General features: G+C 34.6%; 1 protein-coding gene across 1 annotated transcript in view; it reads left to right on the top strand.

The window, feature by feature from the left end:
- The window catches only part of PCLO (piccolo presynaptic cytomatrix protein), a 365126-nt gene that overhangs the window by 277924 nt on the left and 65047 nt on the right, over positions 1–22155 (top strand). The window contains exons 12-15 of the mRNA XM_079932524.1: positions 51–118; positions 1188–1402; positions 7392–7442; positions 10548–10672. Of these exons, the coding sequence (XP_079788650.1) occupies positions 51–118; positions 1188–1402; positions 7392–7442; positions 10548–10672 (459 nt within the window). The remainder of the gene's footprint in view (positions 1–50; positions 119–1187; positions 1403–7391; positions 7443–10547; positions 10673–22155) is intronic.

The raw sequence follows: 22155 nt of genomic DNA, 5'->3' as shown, positions 1-22155 counted from the left end.
GACTTCCTCAGTTGCTTTCTTAATTTTTTTTGTTTTGTTTTAATTTTTAGGGACCTCAGTATGCTATCAGATTCTGAAAATCCCCAGCACCTAGAACTTCATGAACCACCAAAAGCTGGTAAGTGAAAGCAGTCTGCTTCCAACTGTGGGTAAAGATGTAGATTTAAATGGAGGAGTAATTGTAGAGGCAGATGTAGCTGTAGATGAAGACATAGACATATACATAGATATAGGCAAAAATAAATTTATAGACATGTTTATATATTTATGTAATCATAAAGAAAATCAAAAGCATTGTAACTACACTTTTAGCGTTCTAGGAAGACACATATTTACATGTTAGACCCATTAAAGAAATTCATATGAAATTCTTACTGTGAGAGTTTATATTTTTAATTCTTTAAAATTAAATTCACTGTATGAAAGTAATCCATGGAGCCATTTGTTTGGGGTCCTATATAATTTTTAGATGATACTGGTTCTTTTTTAGCAGTTGATTTTGGAACACTTACTCCTAAACCTTTTGATTGCCTTTTATGATAAATAAAATTCAACATATAATTTCATAACTACATGATGAGGTAGATTTATCTCTTAGATAACAAATACAGTCTATACATTTAAATCACTTATAAGACTAAAAGTTTCACTATAGCTTTGTTCAACAAATATTTATTGGGCACTTCCTATGTTGTAGTCAGCATTTCTAAGAGGCTGGGTCACTGCACTGAACAGAACAGGCCAAGGCCTATAGAAATTTTCATACATCTGTAAATGTAAATATGTTCTTTGAAATTTCTCGCTTAGAGAAATAGATATATAAGATTTCAAGAAGGAAAAACAGCCAGTCATGCAAATTAAATGCCAGTGAGTAAAACAATATTTTATCATGCATAGAATTCTCTATATAAAACATTTAAAAACATTTTTCTGAAGATATAATAGGAACCTCCATTTTCCTTTGTAATTTAGTATTCTTTCACTTTTCTCTGAACCCTCCAGACTTCTTTAAAAATAGATTCATAAAGGTACAATTGCATGTATTTTTTTAATTTAGCTTGTTTTATAAGTAACTGTAAAACTTTTATAAGTTCTAGATGACTTTGTTATCTAGAACTCAGATAAGTTCCATGGTATTAAGTACCTATGAAACTGAGACTGTGTGAAGCCATTTCATTTTGTTGCAGTGGATAAAGCAAAATCCCCAGGGGTTGATCCTAAGCAGTTGGCTGCAGAGCTCCAGAAGGTCTCGCTACAGCAGTCACCACTGGTTCTGTCGTCCGTCGTTGAAAAAGGATCTCACGTTCATTCAGGTCCTACATCAGCAGGATCCAGTTCTGTTCCCAGCCCTGGGCAACCAGGGTCACCCTCAGTGAGCAAAAAGAAACACAGCAGCAGCAAGGTGAGAAGTGTCCAATGCAACCTCCAAGTTACTTATTTTCTAGCTCCTTATTCAGACTAGGAGATAGGAAATACAATATTATTTCCTAAGGTGTTTTTCATGTGATTTCTCCTTTCCTAATGATCTACTGAAACAAACAAAAAATGTTTCCATTTCTGAGTTTATAACTGATCAGGATGTATCAGAATGATGTATTTCTACATCTCTTAAAATATTGTAGCAGTTATTATTATGGGGAACTTGAAAAATGTCTCTAATGCTTCATGGTCTTTTTCTTTGTTGTTGTTACACAAATCTGAGCCTCTGTATATCAAATATATCTTTGTATCTTTTTGGAAACACAAGATATACATTACAATAGATTTTGTAACTTAAGTAGAAGGTAAAACGGACAAAGAAATGATGATAATTTAGGACAACAAGAAAGAAGGAAAGCCAGTAATATAGTATTGCCATTTTGAAATTTATCCCGAATTCCGTAGTAATAAATTTTCTCTTGATGCAGCTCTTCATTTAGAACAAACGTTTCTAACATTATTATTTTGGAGTTACTGGGGAATTAAAAGAAAACATGAATTAATTTTTTAACTTTATAAAATCAGATGATAATATAGACAATTTGTGATTTTCCCCCATAGATTTGATTATTAATAGAGAAACTCTCTTCATGGTTGATAAATACATTTAAAAAGGTTTTTTGTTTGTTTGTTTAACCACAAATAAGATTTTTTCTTTATATGTTGAGATATATAGGAAGGACAGGCTGTGGTTGGATAAGTTGACTAGACTTCAGAAAATAAAGTTTTTTCTACTAAGTGTAAAAACACAGCAGATGTCACTAAAAAAACCCTTTTATTCAGAAGCAAAAAAGAATGGTAGGATGATCTTAAGCATTGCATCATAAAATGACTTGTTTCAAACTAAGTATAGTAAGGTTTTGTGAGGAATAAGTTCAAGGATCGACTCAATTTCAAAATAAATTTTAACACAACTGTATTTTACCACATGTGTTAATTTTGAAGAATTACCTCGTGGAGGCACCCTGTCTCTGGAGTTACACACTGATACCATTTCTGATTCCTTTCTCAGTATCTCCACACAGTAGAACTAAAGACATGACAGACTTGGCTAGCAAAGTTTTCACACCAAGCACATTGTAGTTCTATAAGTCTGTCATCCAGATATTTTTTATTTCAGCATTTGACATCACCATCCTCCCAGAAAATTAAGTACAAACGTACGACATTTGCCTCTTCTTTTATCTTCATTCACTGAATCTTAATCCTGTGAATTTTACTTTTTTAATAAGTCTTTAATAATTTTTTATGTTCTCTGAACTTGCCAACTTCTTTAGCTAAGCATTATTTTTTTGGCCAACAGTATTGCACTCACTGCTGGTCACTCCACTCACCAGTCTCTTTTCCTTCCTCTTAAACTACCCTACAACTATCTGATCTGTGACACCATGTTCTGATTGGATCACTGTCCTGTCAAAAATGAAGCCCTGCTCCCAGGAATGTCAGCTTCTCTACCTCTGTCTAAGACCCTGTCCTGCTCATTCTAAGAGAGCCTGGTCAATGGTTTTCCTTAGAAGATTATCACCATAAGCTTAATGTTGTCAGATCTTTACAATAGCCTTGCTAATAAGTACTCTATTTATTAGGGTTTTAAACTCATTCCTACTTTCCACAGACGTTTTTGGATGCCACCTCAGTGTCACGGGTCATAATTGGTACCCAAGATACAAGGAGGGGTAAAATCCTTCCCTGTATACTACGTAGATGAGTGGTTCTTAAAGCGTGCTCCCAGTCTAACAGCACCAGCATCATCTAGGAACTTGTTAAAAATGCAGACTCTTGATCCCACCCTAGGCGTTCTGAATCAGAGACCCCAGGGATGGGACCAAGCAACCTGGGTTTTAATAAGTTCTCCAAGTGAGTGTGGTGCCCCTTGTAATTTGAAAAGTGCTGATCTACATATAGATGAAGAGGATATATAAACAAATTTAGTAAAGCTGTAATGTTGGTGGTCATTAAGAAGTACACGGAGCACTCTTAGGAGAGTGGGGTTAGAAAAGCTGGCATTTAGCTAATGAACTGGTTTGGTAAAGGGGAGAAAGGAACCAACATCCAAAGAAGAGAATGCAGCATGAAGAAAATCTCAGAAACAGAAAATTGTCTGCTTAGGACATAGGTGTACAAAAGATATAGGGGTAAGAAATAGAGGAGAAGCCTAGATGATTGTAAACTGGAAGACATTACATGCCATGTATGGCTTTTACAATCTGTGGAAAATAAAGAGCCAGTGATAAGTGAAAATAAAATAACAGGAAGCCTTCCTCCACAACGTCTTTCCGTATTCTAATCCTTCCTTAAGTCAGAAGTTATCCTTCCTTCCTCCTTCCCTCCATCCAAAGTGCCAGATGCTTTATGTACCTCCTAAGACAATTTGTATCTTGATTATAATTACTTGTCTCCTTATTTTATCCTCCCAAATGGGCTGCAAACTCATTGAGAACCAAGAACCATTTCTTGCTTCTTCTAGCTCCCTAAGTGCATGGTAGAGTAGCTTGCATAGACCGTAACAGAATAAATTAAAATTAAATTAAAACGTCAGTGGCACCTGTGAGTCTCTGTAATATTATGGGGGTACAAAATGTAATTGTTTTGTAATATGTTAACTTTTTTGGTAATGAGTAGAAGATGAAAACAGGTATTGTAGGACAAACATCAAGGAAATAATATGAGCAGGTTTTATGATATGTGGTCATTCTTTTCTGTGCCAGGAATGTGGCCTATGTAGTTTTTATAGAAGTTTTGCTAAGATAAAGAGTTATAGAGCTGCGCTGTCCCTGACAGTAGCTGCTAGCCACATGTGACAGCTGAGCTCTTGAAATGTGGCTAGTCCTAATTGAGATATGCTGTAAAAGTGAATTACACAGCAAATTTCAAAGACTTAGTATAAAAAAAGAATGTAAAATAGCTCATTACAACTTTTATATTGATTTCATCGTGAAATGATAATATTTTCAATGATTTGGGTCAAATAAAATATGTCAGTAAAAATTCATTTCACCCATTTATTTTTATATTTTTAATGTTACTACTAGAATATTTCAAATAACCTGTGTGGCTCACATTATATTCTACTGGACAGCGTTGGTATATTCCTTTTTAACTCTTATTAGTAGTAATAATAATCAAATCTGGTTATTTTTGAGATTTTATATATATATAGAAATGTATAGTCAATAGTTGTTAACACTCTTGAAGAAAGGTACTACCACCTATTCATCTTTTGGGGGGGTTATCATCAACATTTAGCTGGTACTGAATTTCTTAAAACATTTTTGCTGAATGAATGAATGAATTTAACGATATTTCTTGGCCAGTCAACGTGTAGTATGCATAAAAAGCAATACTTTTGTTTGTTCTCTAAATTCTGCAATGTTAAGAAAATTGATATTGAGAGATTAGAGAAATATCAAGCAGTTGTCTAAAACTCACATGTTCCTGAGTCAGGTAATATAATATTTAAAAATATAGCATATGTTCTTCAGTTAATTTAGAAAATTATAGTTTTAACATCCTTTTGTTTTTACTAGGTATGAGGCTAACTATATATTAAATAATAAAACATTAATGTAATAGAACGTATTAAAACTAAAAATTTAAATCATAGCATAATTATACATTTAGATATTTAGAGCACCATCTATTAAACATTTTGAATGATTATTCATAAGTAATTATTAATCTATTAATACTCTAGTTTAAGTGATTACTTCTGAGTAAATGTAAGTAAAATATGAATCTATTTAGATATATGTTTAAGTTAAATGTTATGTATATAAGACTTTTTATTATTTTGCTTACTAATTCAATATGAATTTTTGTCTTCAAAATTTTTAGTTTACTGCCTCAAGGTCTTTTATGTCTGAAATCTAATCAGACTTTTTTCATTTTATCTTTAAAATCTGAATAATTTCTTCCAAGTCATGGTATAAATAAATAATTGAGCTAAGTGCTTACTAGTTTTAAGTGTTCTAATGAAATAGGTTCTTGCTTTCCCAAACTTTTCTATCATGGCACACAACATCTCAGTAATTTTTTCATGATGCCCTTATGCCCAAAGAAATACATAAAACAATTTAATTTATTATGTAGTTAGGTCCTAACAATTTAACTAGTATTTATACCCTAACGTCTTAGTAACCATTGGAAAAAATAATACCCATAAAATGAAATAAAAATAATATATTTATTTCATTGTTAATAATTCAAATTAGGTATCAGTGGGGTATGTGCCTGATGGGCACTGCACAGCTACTCAAATGGTGGAATTGGTTTGGACACTGACATTCTCATTTCCTGTTCCACACTGATCTCACTGATTTTCTTGCAGTACATTTTTTTTTATCACCACAGTCATCACAAACCAGCCTCACAAAGGTATGACATTATCGAAAAGAAATACTTGTCTCTAATCTTAAACTGTAATTATCTGGAGCTGGTAGTTTGCCCACTGTACAACAGATATTACAACATCCTTCTGTGCTCTTATGAGTTCACTGCCATACCCCAGAACATTTAAAGATGGTCCATACATTTATTCTCTGTGTTGAATCTAGCTATGTTTGCACAATCATATGTCAAATGAGTTACAACTGTCAAAAATAAATCAAAACAAAATACATTATCATTATTCTTTTTTTTTTTTCTGGTCTTATTTTTGACTTTTTATCTCTAGTTATTCCCCAACGTTCCTAACTGAGATGCAAGGATATCTGGTTTTAGGAAACTCCCCTTCTTTAATTGAGATAGAAATAGTTTGAGGAAGTTGTGTGGTCCCTTTTCTAGATTCAGTTTCTTTCTCTTAAAATTTAAACAGTAAAATAATTATTAAGTAAATATAATGGTTCATTACCTAGCAGTTTATCCTTTGCAGCCAGAGCATAGTTTCTTATAAAAGAGCTGAACTAATAAAGGATATATGGCTTAGAAAATTTAACCCTTACTCCATAACTTTACCAATGATTACATTATTTTTATTCTTATTTCACAGAACAAGACCTGGAATATAGCTGTCTTCTTTGATTGCTCTCATTTCTAGCATAAATTTATAAAAGAAAAGGTAGCAGAAGAAGTATATACACCTAAGTATTATGAATTTCTCCTTTTCTCGTTAATTATGAAAATAAAACCAATATTATGTATATATAGGGAGACAGGACCTTATTTGTAGGGTAGCAAGCTTGCCTCCATTTTAGTAAATATTTCCCTATAGTGATGCCACGTTGCCTGAAATTCTATTATAGATCTAGTCAGGAACAGCATCTCTTTTTCGGTACAGATTTGTACATTCTATTGAAATGTAACAATTCAGCAATTAGTCACTTAATCAGCAGAATGAATCACTTTACCAGATCACAGTCCTAACGGTTTTTAAGGCTTTACTGACATAAGGAAATTATTAAGGAGATGAGAACTTATATAGACTGGGATGGAATTTTAATTAAAGGAGTATGAAATACTAAGAAGTGATTGCCTGGGTGTTCCACTCTAGAATAGGCTGAGAACCCAACAAAGGAATATACGGATGGACTTTTATAACTTCTGGGCTCCTAGGCAGTTGAATGAAAACAGTACCATTTTCATTCTCTTATAGATATTTAAAATCTGTTCATATTTAAATTGAATACTTTCAACCAAAGTTGTTCCATTTCTTAGGTAATTGAACGTAGATTACTGCAGGTATAAAATTATAGCCTCAAAACAGGCTTCACAAAATGAAAAAGGGATTTATGTATTTATAAGCTTAAACATGTGTTGAGAAGTGTAAGTAGACACCCTAATCTGGAGCAGCCAAATGGATGAAATGTGTTCTCCAGGCAGGGTGTGCTCTGACCAACAGAAATTAATTCAGAAGGAAGTTGAAATGGTAAATCCTATGAAAGGTTTATCCATTAATCTGTGTTTTGATATTGCAGCCTACTGATGCAACAAAGGTTGTCTCTCATCCAATTACGGGGGAAATTCAGGTATGAAAGTTTTTAAAAGATCATTGCTATACCATCTTTTGTGGCTCTTTTTCCCACTGGTCTATTGAAATTGTAAGCATTGTTAGAACCTTTCCTGTTTTATAACATATGTAGATGTATAATGAAAAAATACAATTTTACAGAAAAGTATTTTAACACAAATACATGTTTTATTAAATCTAACGATATCTGTGGAATACTATACTTCAAAGTCTGCCTGATAACAGTATAAATGTATTATGCCTCGGTTACTTCATACATGTTGAAAGTGTTTCAAACATGACAGATTCTCCGGGAAATTTGAAGGTTTCTCTTTAAGAGTTTCATGCGTCTAATGCTGTCCTCTTTTCTTCCTCTGATCAATAATTGTCAAATAATTGCTCAGCAGTTCTTTTAGAGCAGTGTTTTTCATATTGGGGGTCATAACCAATCTGTAATTTATCAAATCAATTGAGAGTATTTTGACCAGGAAAATAGAAGAAAATAGTGTAAATCACTATCTTTTTTAGTTTTGTATGTGTGTTTCTGTGTTTATATTGCATTGTACATGGGCAAATTCAAAAATGTTAGAAAAACTGTACTTTAGATGGTACCAAAAAGTAATTTAGTGTAGATAAGAAATGTCATGTGGAAAGAGTTAACACAATACCAAATAATAACTATTTGAAGATAGTACATTTCAGATAAGGGAAAGAGAACAGTGAGTCTTAGTTGCATCTACAGTACATTTTCACAAAGTGTAACAGATTTGAACTAATTTGAGGGTAAGCATAGAGAAAGGGGGAGTGTTTTCCTGGAAGAAATGGTACAAGGGAACATTCTTCTGCCAGAGGGTAGTGAAAGGAACAGATCTGCTTTGCTGCAGGAAAATGTTCCTGTAGAGGTAAGTTGAGACTAAATTAAGAGAACCTTGAACAGAAGCCAAGGGATGTTAGCCATGACATAATAGAGTGATCAGGAAATAAATATTTTCGAGTGAGGGAGAGGCTAATTCAAAGCAATATGTGATAGAAAATTCATAGAGCCTTGGCCTCTAGAAAGTATTATGAAGGGTAGGACACAAAGACAAAGAAATCAATTAAGTGTTATCTAGGTACACTCTGATTGAAGCAGAAGCGCAGTATGAGAGTGGAAATGGAGAAAGAGTGCAGAACGTGGGCACCTTAGTAAGAAGGACCCAGCAGGATGGAGTCGGGATCACCTGTGTGCTCTTGATCTTGCTGTATCGCTGCTATTTCCCACTTCTAGAAAAACAGACCTGATCTTTCTTCATTTCACATGCAGCACAGAAAATGCTATGTGTTCTCATTCATAATATCTCCTTCTCTCTGCTCATTTTTTTAAACTTCTTGCTCATGGGCCAATATGTGCTGTTTCTTTTTGGCTTGTTGTTTTTATTTGTCCTTATTTTATTTTCCTTTCCCTTCAGTCGTTATATTTAATTCTATAGTGGAAATTTACTCTAATAATTTTCCGTCTTCACACCCAGGTTATTTTCTTTTCTTTTCCTTTTTTTGGGGGGGGGATATTTTCTTATGACAGTGATTTCAATTTTTTACATTTTATCTTTTGTCTTTTAGCAAAACCTTATTCCAAATGAAACCTTATGTAAACACCCAAACAATGAATTACCAGCATGGCGTAGCTCTGGTTGAGGGTTACTGGGGGCATCTCATTCTCTCTCAGATGTAACCTCCAAGCAACTCTAAGTGTTCTCTAAGGCACCAAATTTACAGAGTACATTTTGGAAAGCACTCTCTTAGGGTAGCCTGCAAATCTCAGTTTCAATAAGAAATGATTTTACTGCCTTACCAGTTAAAAGTGGACTTTCAGGCTAGCAGAGAAAGGAGAAAATTGAAAAGAATTTCTCCTTAAAGATTTGGAAGCCATTCTAAACCTCAGTGAAATTAATTGCAGAATAATTCTTCTATTTCAGTACTCCATTAGAGCACAGTTACTGCAGTTCTAAACTTTTCATTTCTCCTCTTCCTTCACAGCCCTTTGTTTCATGTTTCATATTGCTTCCATGATAGTCAGAGAGACTCTGGGCCTTTCTGTACTGAGGAAAGCAAAGATTTGTTTTCTGCCACAAAACATAACCAGATCAAGATTATGCTGAAATTAGGAAATTATTTTAATCATTAACATGAAGATTATCTCATCTAAATTATTCCATTTTCAACATAAACATAGCATATCTGTTTTGTATGATTATAAAAAATACATTCATTTTTTATTTATGGATTTTCTTTTTCAAAATATAGATCCCTTCCCTTCTGTTATTTGATAAACAGAAAGAGCAACAAACAGAATTGTCTTATTCTAAATGATGCCAAAAGAATCTTTCATTTTTAATGGTGAAAAATTAGTTAATTTGATTATTTTGAATCATGCAGGCTTCTCAAATATTAATTTGAATTGTAAGTCTTTTACTATTCAGTGACAGTTTTACAACAGCCATTAAGCATCTATGAGACAGTGCCTCTTCTTTTCTCTTCAGCTTCTAAAATTAAAGAACAATATTTCATTTTCTTAGCATCACTATTAAGAAAGCACGCACAGAAAGAATAGCTATAGGTTTATCAGCTAATGTAATATCGGAAGGGATAAAATCTACACATTCTTAAATATTCTTACAATTCAGTACTAACATCTTTGTCTTTAAATAATGTTTCCACCCACTGCTAATTACTTGATGAAATGCAAAAGATATTTTCTAATAAATCCATCAATTAGTTAATCTATTTTCAAAATTCTGCCAATTGTATTTATGAATGTTAACATTTCTGATTTTCCTAAGAGTACAAATTTAGTTTAAAAATGGAACTAGCATTCACTGTGTGATTATCCTAAATGAATTTTTGACAGGCCAGAACTTTCACCGTAGAAAGAATGAACAGCACATTTACTAGTAATTAATGTGTGCCTGGGAGTTCCCAATTAAATTAGACATTAACTGGTCTGTTCAGTTTCAAATAAAATGAAAGTAGCAGTTGATGCTTCTTATGAGAACTTTTTTTAAATACTGTAAAATACTGAATAATTATTATATGTTTTTTATACAAAAAAACATAATGTTCATGGAATATTTTCTGTCCCTTTAAGCTTCAAATCAACTATGATCTTGGAAATCTCATAATACATATTCTCCAAGCAAGAAACCTTGTCGCTCGAGACAACAATGGTTACTCAGACCCCTTTGTTAAAGTGTACCTTCTTCCAGGGCGAGGGTAAGTAAAGAAGCACTATATTCTTAGTATTGTAAATATTGCCCTGTGGTTTAAAAAATAGTGACAGTGTCTTCTGGTCTCTAATTTAAGGAGCTAAATATCTTTTCCTTAGTTTTATCTACATGTCATATTTATTTATTTCCAATTAGTAAGTAAGGTGGAATTAAAAATTTGTAATTAGGCCTTAAAGGGTTTTAGGAGAGCCATGATGGTAACAAAACCTGACTGGATGAGAACACATCAGTATTTCAATTCTGGAAAGCACTTGTGCTATGACCAATCAGGTAGACAGTAAAATCATTTCAGGAATTATTTGTGGAAGATTTAAAGAATTAGTTTACTTTTCAAAATGTATTTGTGAAACCAGTGTTCAAGGACTAATCAGTTAGTCTTTTATAGGATGTGTATTTTTCAATACATTAAATGTTCATTAACTGACTTGATATATTATTATTCATATGCATATTTTCAAATGGGTGTTTTAAAATTATAAAATAAAGCTTTAGTTAGCATCTATCGCCTCATACAGGTGAAATAAAATGAAAGGAAAAAAAATCTCCTTGTGGTGAGGTCTTAGCATCTACTGTCTTAATAATGAGATAAACAATATATTTAGTCAGAAGACACAATTAGCAATCATGAAGACAGGTCAATTGAGTTTGTTTAGTTTAAGGTACAGAAAGAAAAAAGAATGAACGAAAGGGAACAATGCCTTAGAAACCTAGGATATCATAAAGTATACGAACATACACAGAGAGGCAATTCCAAGAGGAGAGAAAGAGGCAAGGGCAGAAAACATTTCTGAAGAAATAATGGCAAAAGATTTCTCACATTTGTTGGAAAAAATCTGCACAGCCAAGAAGCTCAACAAAATCCAATCAGGATAAACAGAAAAAAATTATACCAGGTCTCTTCTTAACCATACTATCAAAATCCACAGACAGAATCTTGAAAGAAGCAAGAGAAGTGGCTCATCATATCCAAGGGATCCTCTATAAGATAAACAACTAATTGCCAATCAGAAACCATGGAGCCCAGAAGGTAGGGAGATGACATAATCAGTGTACTAAAGGAAAAAGATGGTCCACAAGAATTCTGTATCCAGCAAAACTGTCCTTCAAAAATAAAGACTTTTTTTTTAAATAAATAAGACATTGGAGAGGACCTTCAAGATGCCAGAGGAGTAAGACATGGAGATCACCTTCCTCCCCACAGATACATCAAAAATACATCTACATGTGGAACAACTCCTACAGAACACCTACTGAATGCTGGCAGAAGACCTCAGACTTCCCAAAAGAACAGAGGGAGACCTACATGCAGAGACGGGGCCAAATCCAAAGCAGAACACCAGGAGCTGTGTGAACAGAGAAGCAAAAGGGAAATTTCTCCACGCAGCCTCAGGAGCAGCGGGTTAAATCTCCACGGTCAACTTGATGTACCCGGCATCTGTGGAATACCTGAATAGACAATGAGTCATCCCAAAGTTGAGGCAGTGGACTTTGGGAGCAACTGTAGACTTAGGGTTTGCTATATGCAACTGACCAGTTTCTGACTTTTATGTTTACCTTAGTTTAGTTTTTAGCGCTTGTTATCACTGGTAGATTTGTTTATTGGTTTGGTTGCTCTCTTCTTTTTTTATTATGTATTTATTTTTTTATTTTAATAATATTGTTTTAATTTTTTATTTTAATAATTTTATTTATTTTCTTTCTTTCTTTCTTTCTTTCTTTCTTTCTTTCTTTCTTTCTTTCTTTCTTTCTTTCTTCCTTCCTTCCTTCCTTCCTTCCTTCCTTTCTTCCTTTCTTCCTTTCTTTCTTTCTCCCTTTTATTCTGAGCCGTTTGGCTAAGAGGGTGTTGGTGCTCTGGCTGGCTGTCAGGCCTAAGCCTCTGAGATGGGAGAGACAGGTTCAGGACATTGGACTATGAGAGGCCTCCCAGCTCCATTAATCAGCAAGAGCTCTCCCAGGGATCTCTGTCTCAACGCTAATATCCATCTCCACTCAACGACCAGCAAGCTCCAGTGCTGTAAACCCCATGCCAAACAACTAGCAAGACAGGAACACAACCCCACCCATTAGCAGAGAGGCTGCCTGAAATCATAATAAGTTCACAGACACCCCAAAACATACCACCAGACCCTGTCCTGCCCATCAGAAAGATAAGATCCAGCCTTATCCACCAGAACACAGGCACCAGTCCCCTCCTCCAGGAAGCATACACAACCCACTGAGCCAACCTTACCCACTGGGGCAGACACCAAAAGCAGCAGGAACTATGAACCTGCAACCTGTGAAAAGGAGACCCCAAATACAGTAAGTTAAGCAAAATGAGAAGACAGAGAAATATGCACCAGATGAAGGAGAAAGGTATATACCCACCAGACCAAACAAATGAAGAGGAAATAGGCAGTCTACCTGAAAAAGAATTCAGATGATAGTAAAGATGATCCCAAATCTTGGAAATAGAGTGGAGAAAATAAAAGAACTGTTTAATAAGGACCTAGAAGAACTGAAGAGCAAACAATGATGAACAGCACAATAAATGAAATTAAAAATTCTCTAGAAGGAATCAATAGCAGAATAACTGAGGCAGAAGAACAGATAAATGACCTGGAAGGTAAAATGGTGGAAATAACTACTGCAGAGCAGAATAAAGAATAAAAATGAAAAGAATTGAGGACAGTCTCAGAGACCTCTGGGACAACATTAAACACACCAATATTCGAATTATAGGGGTCCCAGAAAAAGAAGAGAAAAAGAAAGGGACTGAGAAAATATTTGAAGAGATTATAGTTGGAAACTTCCCTAATATGGGAAATGAAATAGTCAATCAAGTCCAGGAAGTGCAGAGAGTCCCATACAGGATAAATCCAAGGAGAAACACTCCAAGACACATATTAATCAATCTATCAAAAATTAAATACAAAGAAAAAATACTGAAAGCAGCAAGGGAAAAGCAACAAATAGCATACAAGGGAATCCCCATAAGGTTAACAGCTGATCTTTCAGCAGAAACTCTGCAAGCCAGAAGGGAGTGGCAGGACATATTTAAAGTGATGAAACGGAAAAACCTACAACCAAGATTACTCTACCCAGCAAGGATCTCATTCAGATTCGACGGAGAAATTAAAACCTTTACAGAGAAGCAAAACTAAGAGAATTCAGCACCACCAAACCAGCTTTACAACAAATGCTAAAGGAACTTCTCTAGGCAGGAAACACAAGAGAAGGAAAAGACCTACAATAACGAACCCAAAACAATTAAGAAAATGGGAATAGGAACATATGTATCGATAATTACCTTAAATATAAATGGATTAAATGCTCCAGCCAAAAGACATAGACTGCCTGAATGGCTACAAAAACAAGACCCGTATATCTGCTGTCTACAAGAGACCCACTTCAGACCTAGGGACATGTACAGACTGTAAGAGTGTTGATGGAAAAACATATTCCATGCAAATGGAAATCGAAAGCTGGAGTAGCAATTCTCATATCAGACAAAATAGACTTTAAAATAATAACTATTACAAGAGACAAAGAAGGACACTACATAACAATCAAGGGATCGATCCTCAAAGAAGATATAACAATTGTAAATATTTATGCACCCAACATAGGAGCACCTCAATACATAAGGCAAACGCTAACAGCCATAAAAGGGGAAATCAACAGTAACACAATCATAGTAGGAGACTTTAACACACCACTTTCACCAATGGACAGATCATCCAAAAGGAAAATGAATAAGGAAACAGAAGCTTTAAATGACACATTAAACAAGATGGATTTGATTGATATTTATAGGACACTCCATCCAAAAACAACAGAGTACACTTTCTTCTCAAGTGCTCATGGAACATTCTCCAGGATAGATAGTATCTTGGGTCACAAAACAAGCTTTGGTAAATTTAAGAAAATTGAAACCATGTCAAGTATCTTTTCTGACCACAACGCTATGAAACTAGAAATCAGCTACAGGGAAAAAACTATAAAAAATACAAACACGTGGAGGCTACGCAATACGCTACTAAATAACCACGAGATCACTGAAGAAATCAAAGAGGAAGTCCAAAAATGCCTAGAAACAAATGACAATGAAAACACGACAACCCAAAACCTATGGGATCCAGCAAAAGCAGTTCTAAGAGGGAAGTTCATAGCAATACGATCCTACCTCAAAAAGCAAGAAAAATCTCAAATAAACAACCTAACCTTACACCTAAAGCAATTAGAGAAAGAAGAACAAAAAGCTGCCAAAGTTAGCAGAAGGAAAGAAACCATAAAGATCAGATCAGAAATAAATGAAAAAGAAATGAAGGAAACAATAGCAAGGATCAATAAAACTAAAAGCTGGCTCGTTGAGAAGATAAACGAAATTAATAAACCTTTAGCCAGACTCATCAAGAAAAAAAGGGAGAAGACTCAAATCAATAGAATTAGTAATGAAAAAGGAGAAGTAACAACTCACACTGCAAAAATACAAAGGATTATGAGAGATTGCTACAAGCAACTATATGCCAATGAAATGGACAACCTGGAAGAAATGGACAAATTCTTAGAGAAGCACAGCCTTCTGAGACTGAACCAGGAAGAAGTAGAAAATATGAACAGACCAATCACAAGCACTGAAATTGAAACTGATTAAAAATCTTCCAACAAACAAAAGCCCAGGACCAGATGGCTTCACAGGCAAATTCTATCAAACATTTACAGAAGAGCTAACACCTATCCTTCTCAAATCTTCCAAGATATAGCAGAGGGAAGAACACTCCCAAACTCATTCCACAAGGCCACCATCACCTTGATACCAAAACCAGACAAAGATGTCACAGAAAAAGAAAACTATAGGCCAATATCACTGATGAATAGAGGTGCAAAAATCCTCAACAAAATACTAGCAAACAGAATCCAACAGCACATTAAAAGGATCGTACACCATGATCAAGTGGGGTTTATCCCAGGAATGCAAGGATTCTTCAATATACGCAAATTAATCAATGTGATACACCATATTAACCAGTTGAAGGGAAAAAAACATACGATACTCTCAATAGATGCAGAAAAAGCTTTTGACAAAATTCAACACACATTTTTGATAAAAACTCTCCAGAAAGTAGGCAGAGAGGAAACTTACCTCAACATAATAAAGGCCATATATGACAAACCCACAGCCAACATTGTTCTCAATGGTGAAAAATTGAAACCATTTCCTCTAAGATCAGGAACATGATAAGGTTTCCCACTCTCACCACTATTATTCAACATAGTTTTGGAAGTTTTAGCCACAGCAGTCAGAGACGAAAAAGAAATAAAAGGAATCCATATCGGAGAAGAAGAAGTAAACTGTCACTGTTTGCAGATGACATGATACTATACATAGAGAATCCTAAAGATGCTACCAGAGAACTACTAGAGCTAGCCAGTGAATTTGGTAAAATTGCAGGATACAAAGTTAATGCACAGAAATCTTTTGCAATCCTATACACTAATGCTGAAAAATCTGAAAGAGAAATTAAGGAAACACTCCTATTTACCACTGCAACAAAAAGAATTAAATACCTAGGAATAAACCTACCTAAGGAGGCAGAAGACCTGTATTCAGAAAAGTATAAGACACTGATGAAAGAAATTAAAGATGATACAAACAGATGGAGAGATATACCATGTTCTTGGATTGGAAGAATCAACATTGTGAAAATGACTATTGTATCCGAAGCAATCTACAGATTCAATGCAATCCCTGTCAAACTACCAATGGCATTTTTCACAGAACTAGAACAAAAAATTTCACAATTTGTATGGAAACACAAAAGACCCTGAATAGCCAAAGCAATCTTGAGGAAGAAAAACGGAGCTGGAGGAATCAGGCTCCCTGACTTCAGACTCTACTGCAAGGCTACAGTCATCAAGACAGTATGGTTCTGGCACAAAAACAGAAATATAGATCAATGGAACAGGATAGAAAGCCCAGAGATAAACCCATGCACATATTGTCATGTTATCTTTGATAAGGAGGCAAGAATATACAATGGAGAAAAGACAGCCTCTTCATTAAGTGGTGCTGACAAAACTGGACAGCTACATGTAAAAGAATGAAATTAGAACACTCCCTAACACCATATAAAAAAATAAACTCAAAGTGGATTAAAGACCTAAATATAAGGCCAGACACTATAAAACTTTTAGAGGAAAATATAGGCAGAACACTCTATGACATAAATCACAGCAAGATCCTTTTTGACCCACATCATTGAGAAATGGAAATAAAAACAAAAATAAACAAGTGGGACCTAATGAAACTTAAAACCTTTTGCACAGCAAAGGAAACCACAAACAAGATGAAAAGACAACCCTCAGAATGGGAGAAAATATTTGCCAATGAGGCAACTGACAACAAATTAATCTCCAAAATATACAAGCAGGTCATGCAGCTCAATATCAAAAAAACCCAACCCAAACCAAAAATGGACAGAAGTCCTAAGTAGACATTTCTCCAAAGAAGATATACCAATTGCCAGCAAACACATGAAAGGATGTTCAACATCACTAATCATTAGAGAAATGCAAATCAAAACTACAATGAGGTATCACCGCACACTGGTCAGAATGGCCATCATCAAAAAATCTACAAACAATAAATGCTGGAGAGGGTGTGGAGAAAAGGGAACCCTCCTACACTTCATGGGAATGCAAATTGATACAGCCACTTGGAGAACAGTGTGGACGTTCCATAAAAAACTAAAAATAGAACTACCATATGATCCATCAATCCCACTCCTGGGCATATACCCTGAGAAAACCATAACTCAGAAAGAGTCATGTACCACAAGATTCATTGCAGCACTAGTTATAAGAGCCAGGACATGGAAGCAACCTAAGTGTCCATAGACAGATGAATGGATAAAGAAGATGTGGCACATATATACAATGGAATATTACTTAGCCATAAAAAGAAACAAAATTGAGTTATTTGTAATGAGGTGGATGGACCTAGAGTCTGTCATGCAGAGTGAAGTAAGTCAGAAAGAGGAAAACAAGTACTGTATCCTTACACATATATATGGAATCTAAAAAAAAAAATGATTCTGAAGAACCTAGGTGCAGGACAGGAATAAAGACACAGACATAGAGAATGGACTTAAGGACATGGCAAGCGGGAAGGGTAAGTTGTGACGAAGTGAGAGAGTGGCATCAACATATATACACTACCAAATGTAAAATAGATAGCTAAGGGCAAGCAGCCGTGTAGCCCAGGGAGATCAGATTGGTGTTTTGTGACCAGCTACAGGGGTGGGATAGGGAGGGTGGGAGGGAGATACAAGTGGGAGGGGATATGGGGATAGAAATATGCCTATAGCTGATTCACTTTGTTATACACCAGAAACTAACACAACAATGTAAAGCAATTATACTCCAGTAAAGATGTTAAATAAATAAATAAGACATTGCCAGAAGAACAAATAAATAAGACATTGCCAGAAGAACAAATCTGAGAAACAGTTTTTTTCCCAGCTGAGTTGCCCTTCGAGAAATATTAAAGAGAATTCTGCAGGCTGAAATGAATTTAATTCATACACTACCAACTAGCCATATAGAACAGGAAAGGGAATTTTTTATTTTATGTTAGTTTATATCTTTATGTAGTAGTTATAACTGTAATTTGTCTACCTTTTTGATGTAAAGTTGATTTATAATGTTGCATTAGTTTGTAGTATACAGCAAAGTGATTGTTATACATATATATGTATATATATTCTTTTTTATATTCTTTTCCATCATAGTTTATTACAAGATATTGAATATAGTTTCCTGTGCTACACAGTATGACCTTGTTGTTTATATATTTTATATGTAGTAGTTTGTATCTACTAATCTAAAACTCCTTATTTATCCCTCATCCCACCACTTTTTTTTTTAACATGAATATAACAAAGTGATAACTTCATTCTGCCTTTGATTTGGGTCATTAGACCTTCAGTGTTATTTAATGACAGTATTATGGGACAAGAGGAAATGACTGCCAAGGGTATATCTCCAATCAGCATTTGCTAATGAATGAATGAAAATAAAGCACTGTCTTTTATTTTCTATCTTCTTTAATATCCTAGTATCACCTTTTATACTATAAGAGAGTAGTTATCCTTTATTTGTTACAGGATATGTTTCCATTAGACTATTGCAAACTTGAATAACTGGAAAGGTCAGGCAGGTGGCATGAATATGTCAATCCATTCTGGAGTAGGTAACAGAGAAAGTGTTGAAACTATAGTGAAATGAAGAGTGAGGTCCCACCTAAAGCTATCCCCGTGCCATTTGTCAAACAAAATATGCCTTCTGGGTGGAATTTGACCAAACAGCAGGCTAATGTGCTTACTCGTATTCAATTCCTAGCCCTTTCATTAAATTACTCTTAATTATTACAGTGGCCAAGACCTTGGAATTTACTACACTTGTGAGGTATTATTTTCACTTTAGTTCTAAGATTATTTTCTGCCTCATGTTGTTAATATATTATGGTATAGCTCCTCTAGTTTTTATTCTCACATTTTCTTCCTTATTTCTGTTCCTAACTTTTTTCTTCCTGTCTTTCCTACTTTCCTGCTGTATCCTTCATTCTCGCTCTTGGAATCAATGCAGTCAAGTCATGGTTGTCCAGAATGCAAGGTAGAGTTGGTTCTCTTTCAGTGTCACCCTTCAATGAAATGTCTAGAGTTCTCTTGTTTGCCTTTTAAGTACATTCACCTGCAGTTCAACTTCGGCTGTAATTTTTATTTTTCTACATGTTGGTATCAGTTGAATTAGGCTAATAGCAGACTATTCTGACCACAACATTATTACTAAATATGTGTAGCAGGTATGTGCATTGGAGCCCAGAAAAGTAGAAAAGAGCAAAAACATAGAAAGGTATGAATAAGGAACTATCACTTTGAAATGAGATATAACTAAAGTTTTCATTTATAATTTGTCTGCTAAAATTCATTTAGCTTCTCTTGCAAAAATTATGGCTCAGATTCTTCTGAGTCTTCTATGACAACCAAACAAATAAATCTAGTCATTTTTCAAAAGGAATTAACTGATCTTCTGGATGACCAGTACTAGGTGTGTATGTCATCTTAAAGATGATAGCTGTCTGGTCTTTTACCCTCACTTAGACCTGATATTGAAACATTTTCATGCCTTTATACCTTCTGTACCACAAAATTATTGCTGTGTAATATAGGATGTCATAATCTGCCTGCTCTAGAGTGTTAGCAACAGCATAAGAGCAACCTCCGTGGTTTGTCTGTTTTCTGCTAGAGCATGTTGCATCATTACATTGTCAGCTAAGGATATTTCTCAACACATAGCCAAAAGCACTTTTTTGCACATCTCATTGCATTGTAAATTAAATGTGTTATTTAATTCGGGAGGTGAATCTTGTACCATCTGAAGCAACAGGGTGATGGGAATTTTAGTCCCACCCAGAATATTAGTGGTACAGGATTTTTGTCTGTGACATTAAAATTCAGCATCTTTACTAAACCTGACAAGCTGTGGCCCAAAAGAGGCAGTTTCTGATTTGTAAAGGCTTAAATATTTAAATATCTCAAAGAATAGTATTAGTCAATACAACCTTTCTGGTGCCCAGAAACTTCCTGTTTCTTTGCAACCACATAATTATGGCAACCAGTAAAATTTGATACTGAGAAAGGTTGCTTGTTATGACTGGCTCTCTCATCTTCGGATCTCTCAGACTGATACGCGAAATGAGTTTTGTTTCAAAGAGATAGTGTCATTTTAGAACAAACGTTATCAGTCACTTTATTCAGAAGCTTCTCTCTTTTATCCAGAGAAACCAGGGGGAAATTGTCAGAATGATAATGATTGTCTATATTTAACTTAGAAGAGAACGTGTTTTCTGTAAATGTAAATAATGGTCGAAATAATCTGGGATGTATTAGATTACAATTTAGAAGATCTAGAGTCACTTTCTCATCATATCTTTCATCTTGAAATCACTTTCATCATCTCTTCGAGAATTGTCAGTGTGGAAAGGAATTATACTGATGAGGTACTGACATTGTAAGTTAGGCTGAGGAGGCCCACGAGCGAAGTCCTTAAGAACTTGGATTTGAATTTCAGTCCTGCCACTTAAAAGTTGTGAGGTTTCTCTAAAACTGTTTCCTCTTCCACCTAGGAATCATAATAGCCCCCCTCCCAGGGATTTTTGTGAAACACAGGGAGAATGCACCAAAAATGATAAGCATAATGTCTGGCACGTAGTAAGCTCTCAATAAATGGCAGTAGCTATTATTGCTAGAAATATGTATAATAAACTCCACGTAGCCAATGGTCAGTTATCCCTGCAAAAAAGAAATGCAGAATGCTTGGGCTACTGAATTACACCAAATTATTTAACAACACTATATAGAAAATAAAACAACTTTTCTTCAATAATAAGTATAATACATCCTTCATTCTTAAATTTTTTTTTTAAATGTCCTGTTAACTAAAAGAATTTCACTGGTCCAGTTTTCTTGTCTCCTTTCATTTCCTCTTGCCATCCTTTAATCAAGATACTCATAAGCTCTGACAGCCCAAATGTCAGCCAAGATGAGGTGAAAGAAAGACAAGGAAATAGCCTGAAGAGTCCATGAACTCAAAATTTGTCCCCGGATAATTAAGAAATGGAAATGAGCATATCTGAAGGATTTCGCTGTGGTTTTCTCTCATTACACTGTTGGACAAAGTACAGATTTTTTCACACTAATGAGATTTTGCCATGACTGAAGCTGATTTTTACTCTCATGATAGCTGGAAGCCTAATTCCTGGCTGGACTTTCTCTAAACACCCTTGTTAGCATCTCAAACTATTTCCTCTGGAAAGAATGTAAAGCAGATTCAGGTGTTGTATGTATTTACAATTTGAAGGCCAAAACATTTTATTTTAATAGATTTTTAAAGGAAAAAGAGAAGTACAAACATGTTTTAAAGATACATCCGGAAACCATTTATTTAGCACAGACTGCTCCAGACTCTGCTGGAATTGAGAACACAGCCATAGTGTCAGACTTCAGGGAGCACAGAGGACAATCAAGTGACAGCCCATAAATGCACTATTGCACACAGAGAAACAGAGCTTATAAAATGGCATATGCTCTGTGCTTCTTTCTAAATTAAAGGCAACATCCTCAGAGGAGTAATTTTGAAAAAAACTACACACACACACACACAAATATATATATATCTTTATTGGACTCATTATATATTTTTTCAATAAAGAAATTTATATGTATTTTTTCCAATCAAGAAAAAACAAAAGAAATGAAGACCTTCAGTACTTTAGATAATTCTGTGAAAGTTAAGAACAAACAAGCCATTATATTCCATTCTTCTTTCTCAATTTTTTTTTTACAGAGAGAACTTTTTTTTCTTCTGGTTTAGGAGAGGGTAATTGAATTTTAAATACCTTTTTCTGCCAGCCTTAAAATCATATCT

The sequence above is a fragment of the Stenella coeruleoalba genome (genome assembly GCF_951394435.1).
Source record: "Stenella coeruleoalba genome assembly, chromosome: 9".
NCBI classification, from domain to species: domain Eukaryota; kingdom Metazoa; phylum Chordata; class Mammalia; order Artiodactyla; family Delphinidae; genus Stenella; species Stenella coeruleoalba.
Note: the sequence above shows the minus strand (reverse complement) of the source record. Positions and strands in the feature narration are given on the sequence as shown.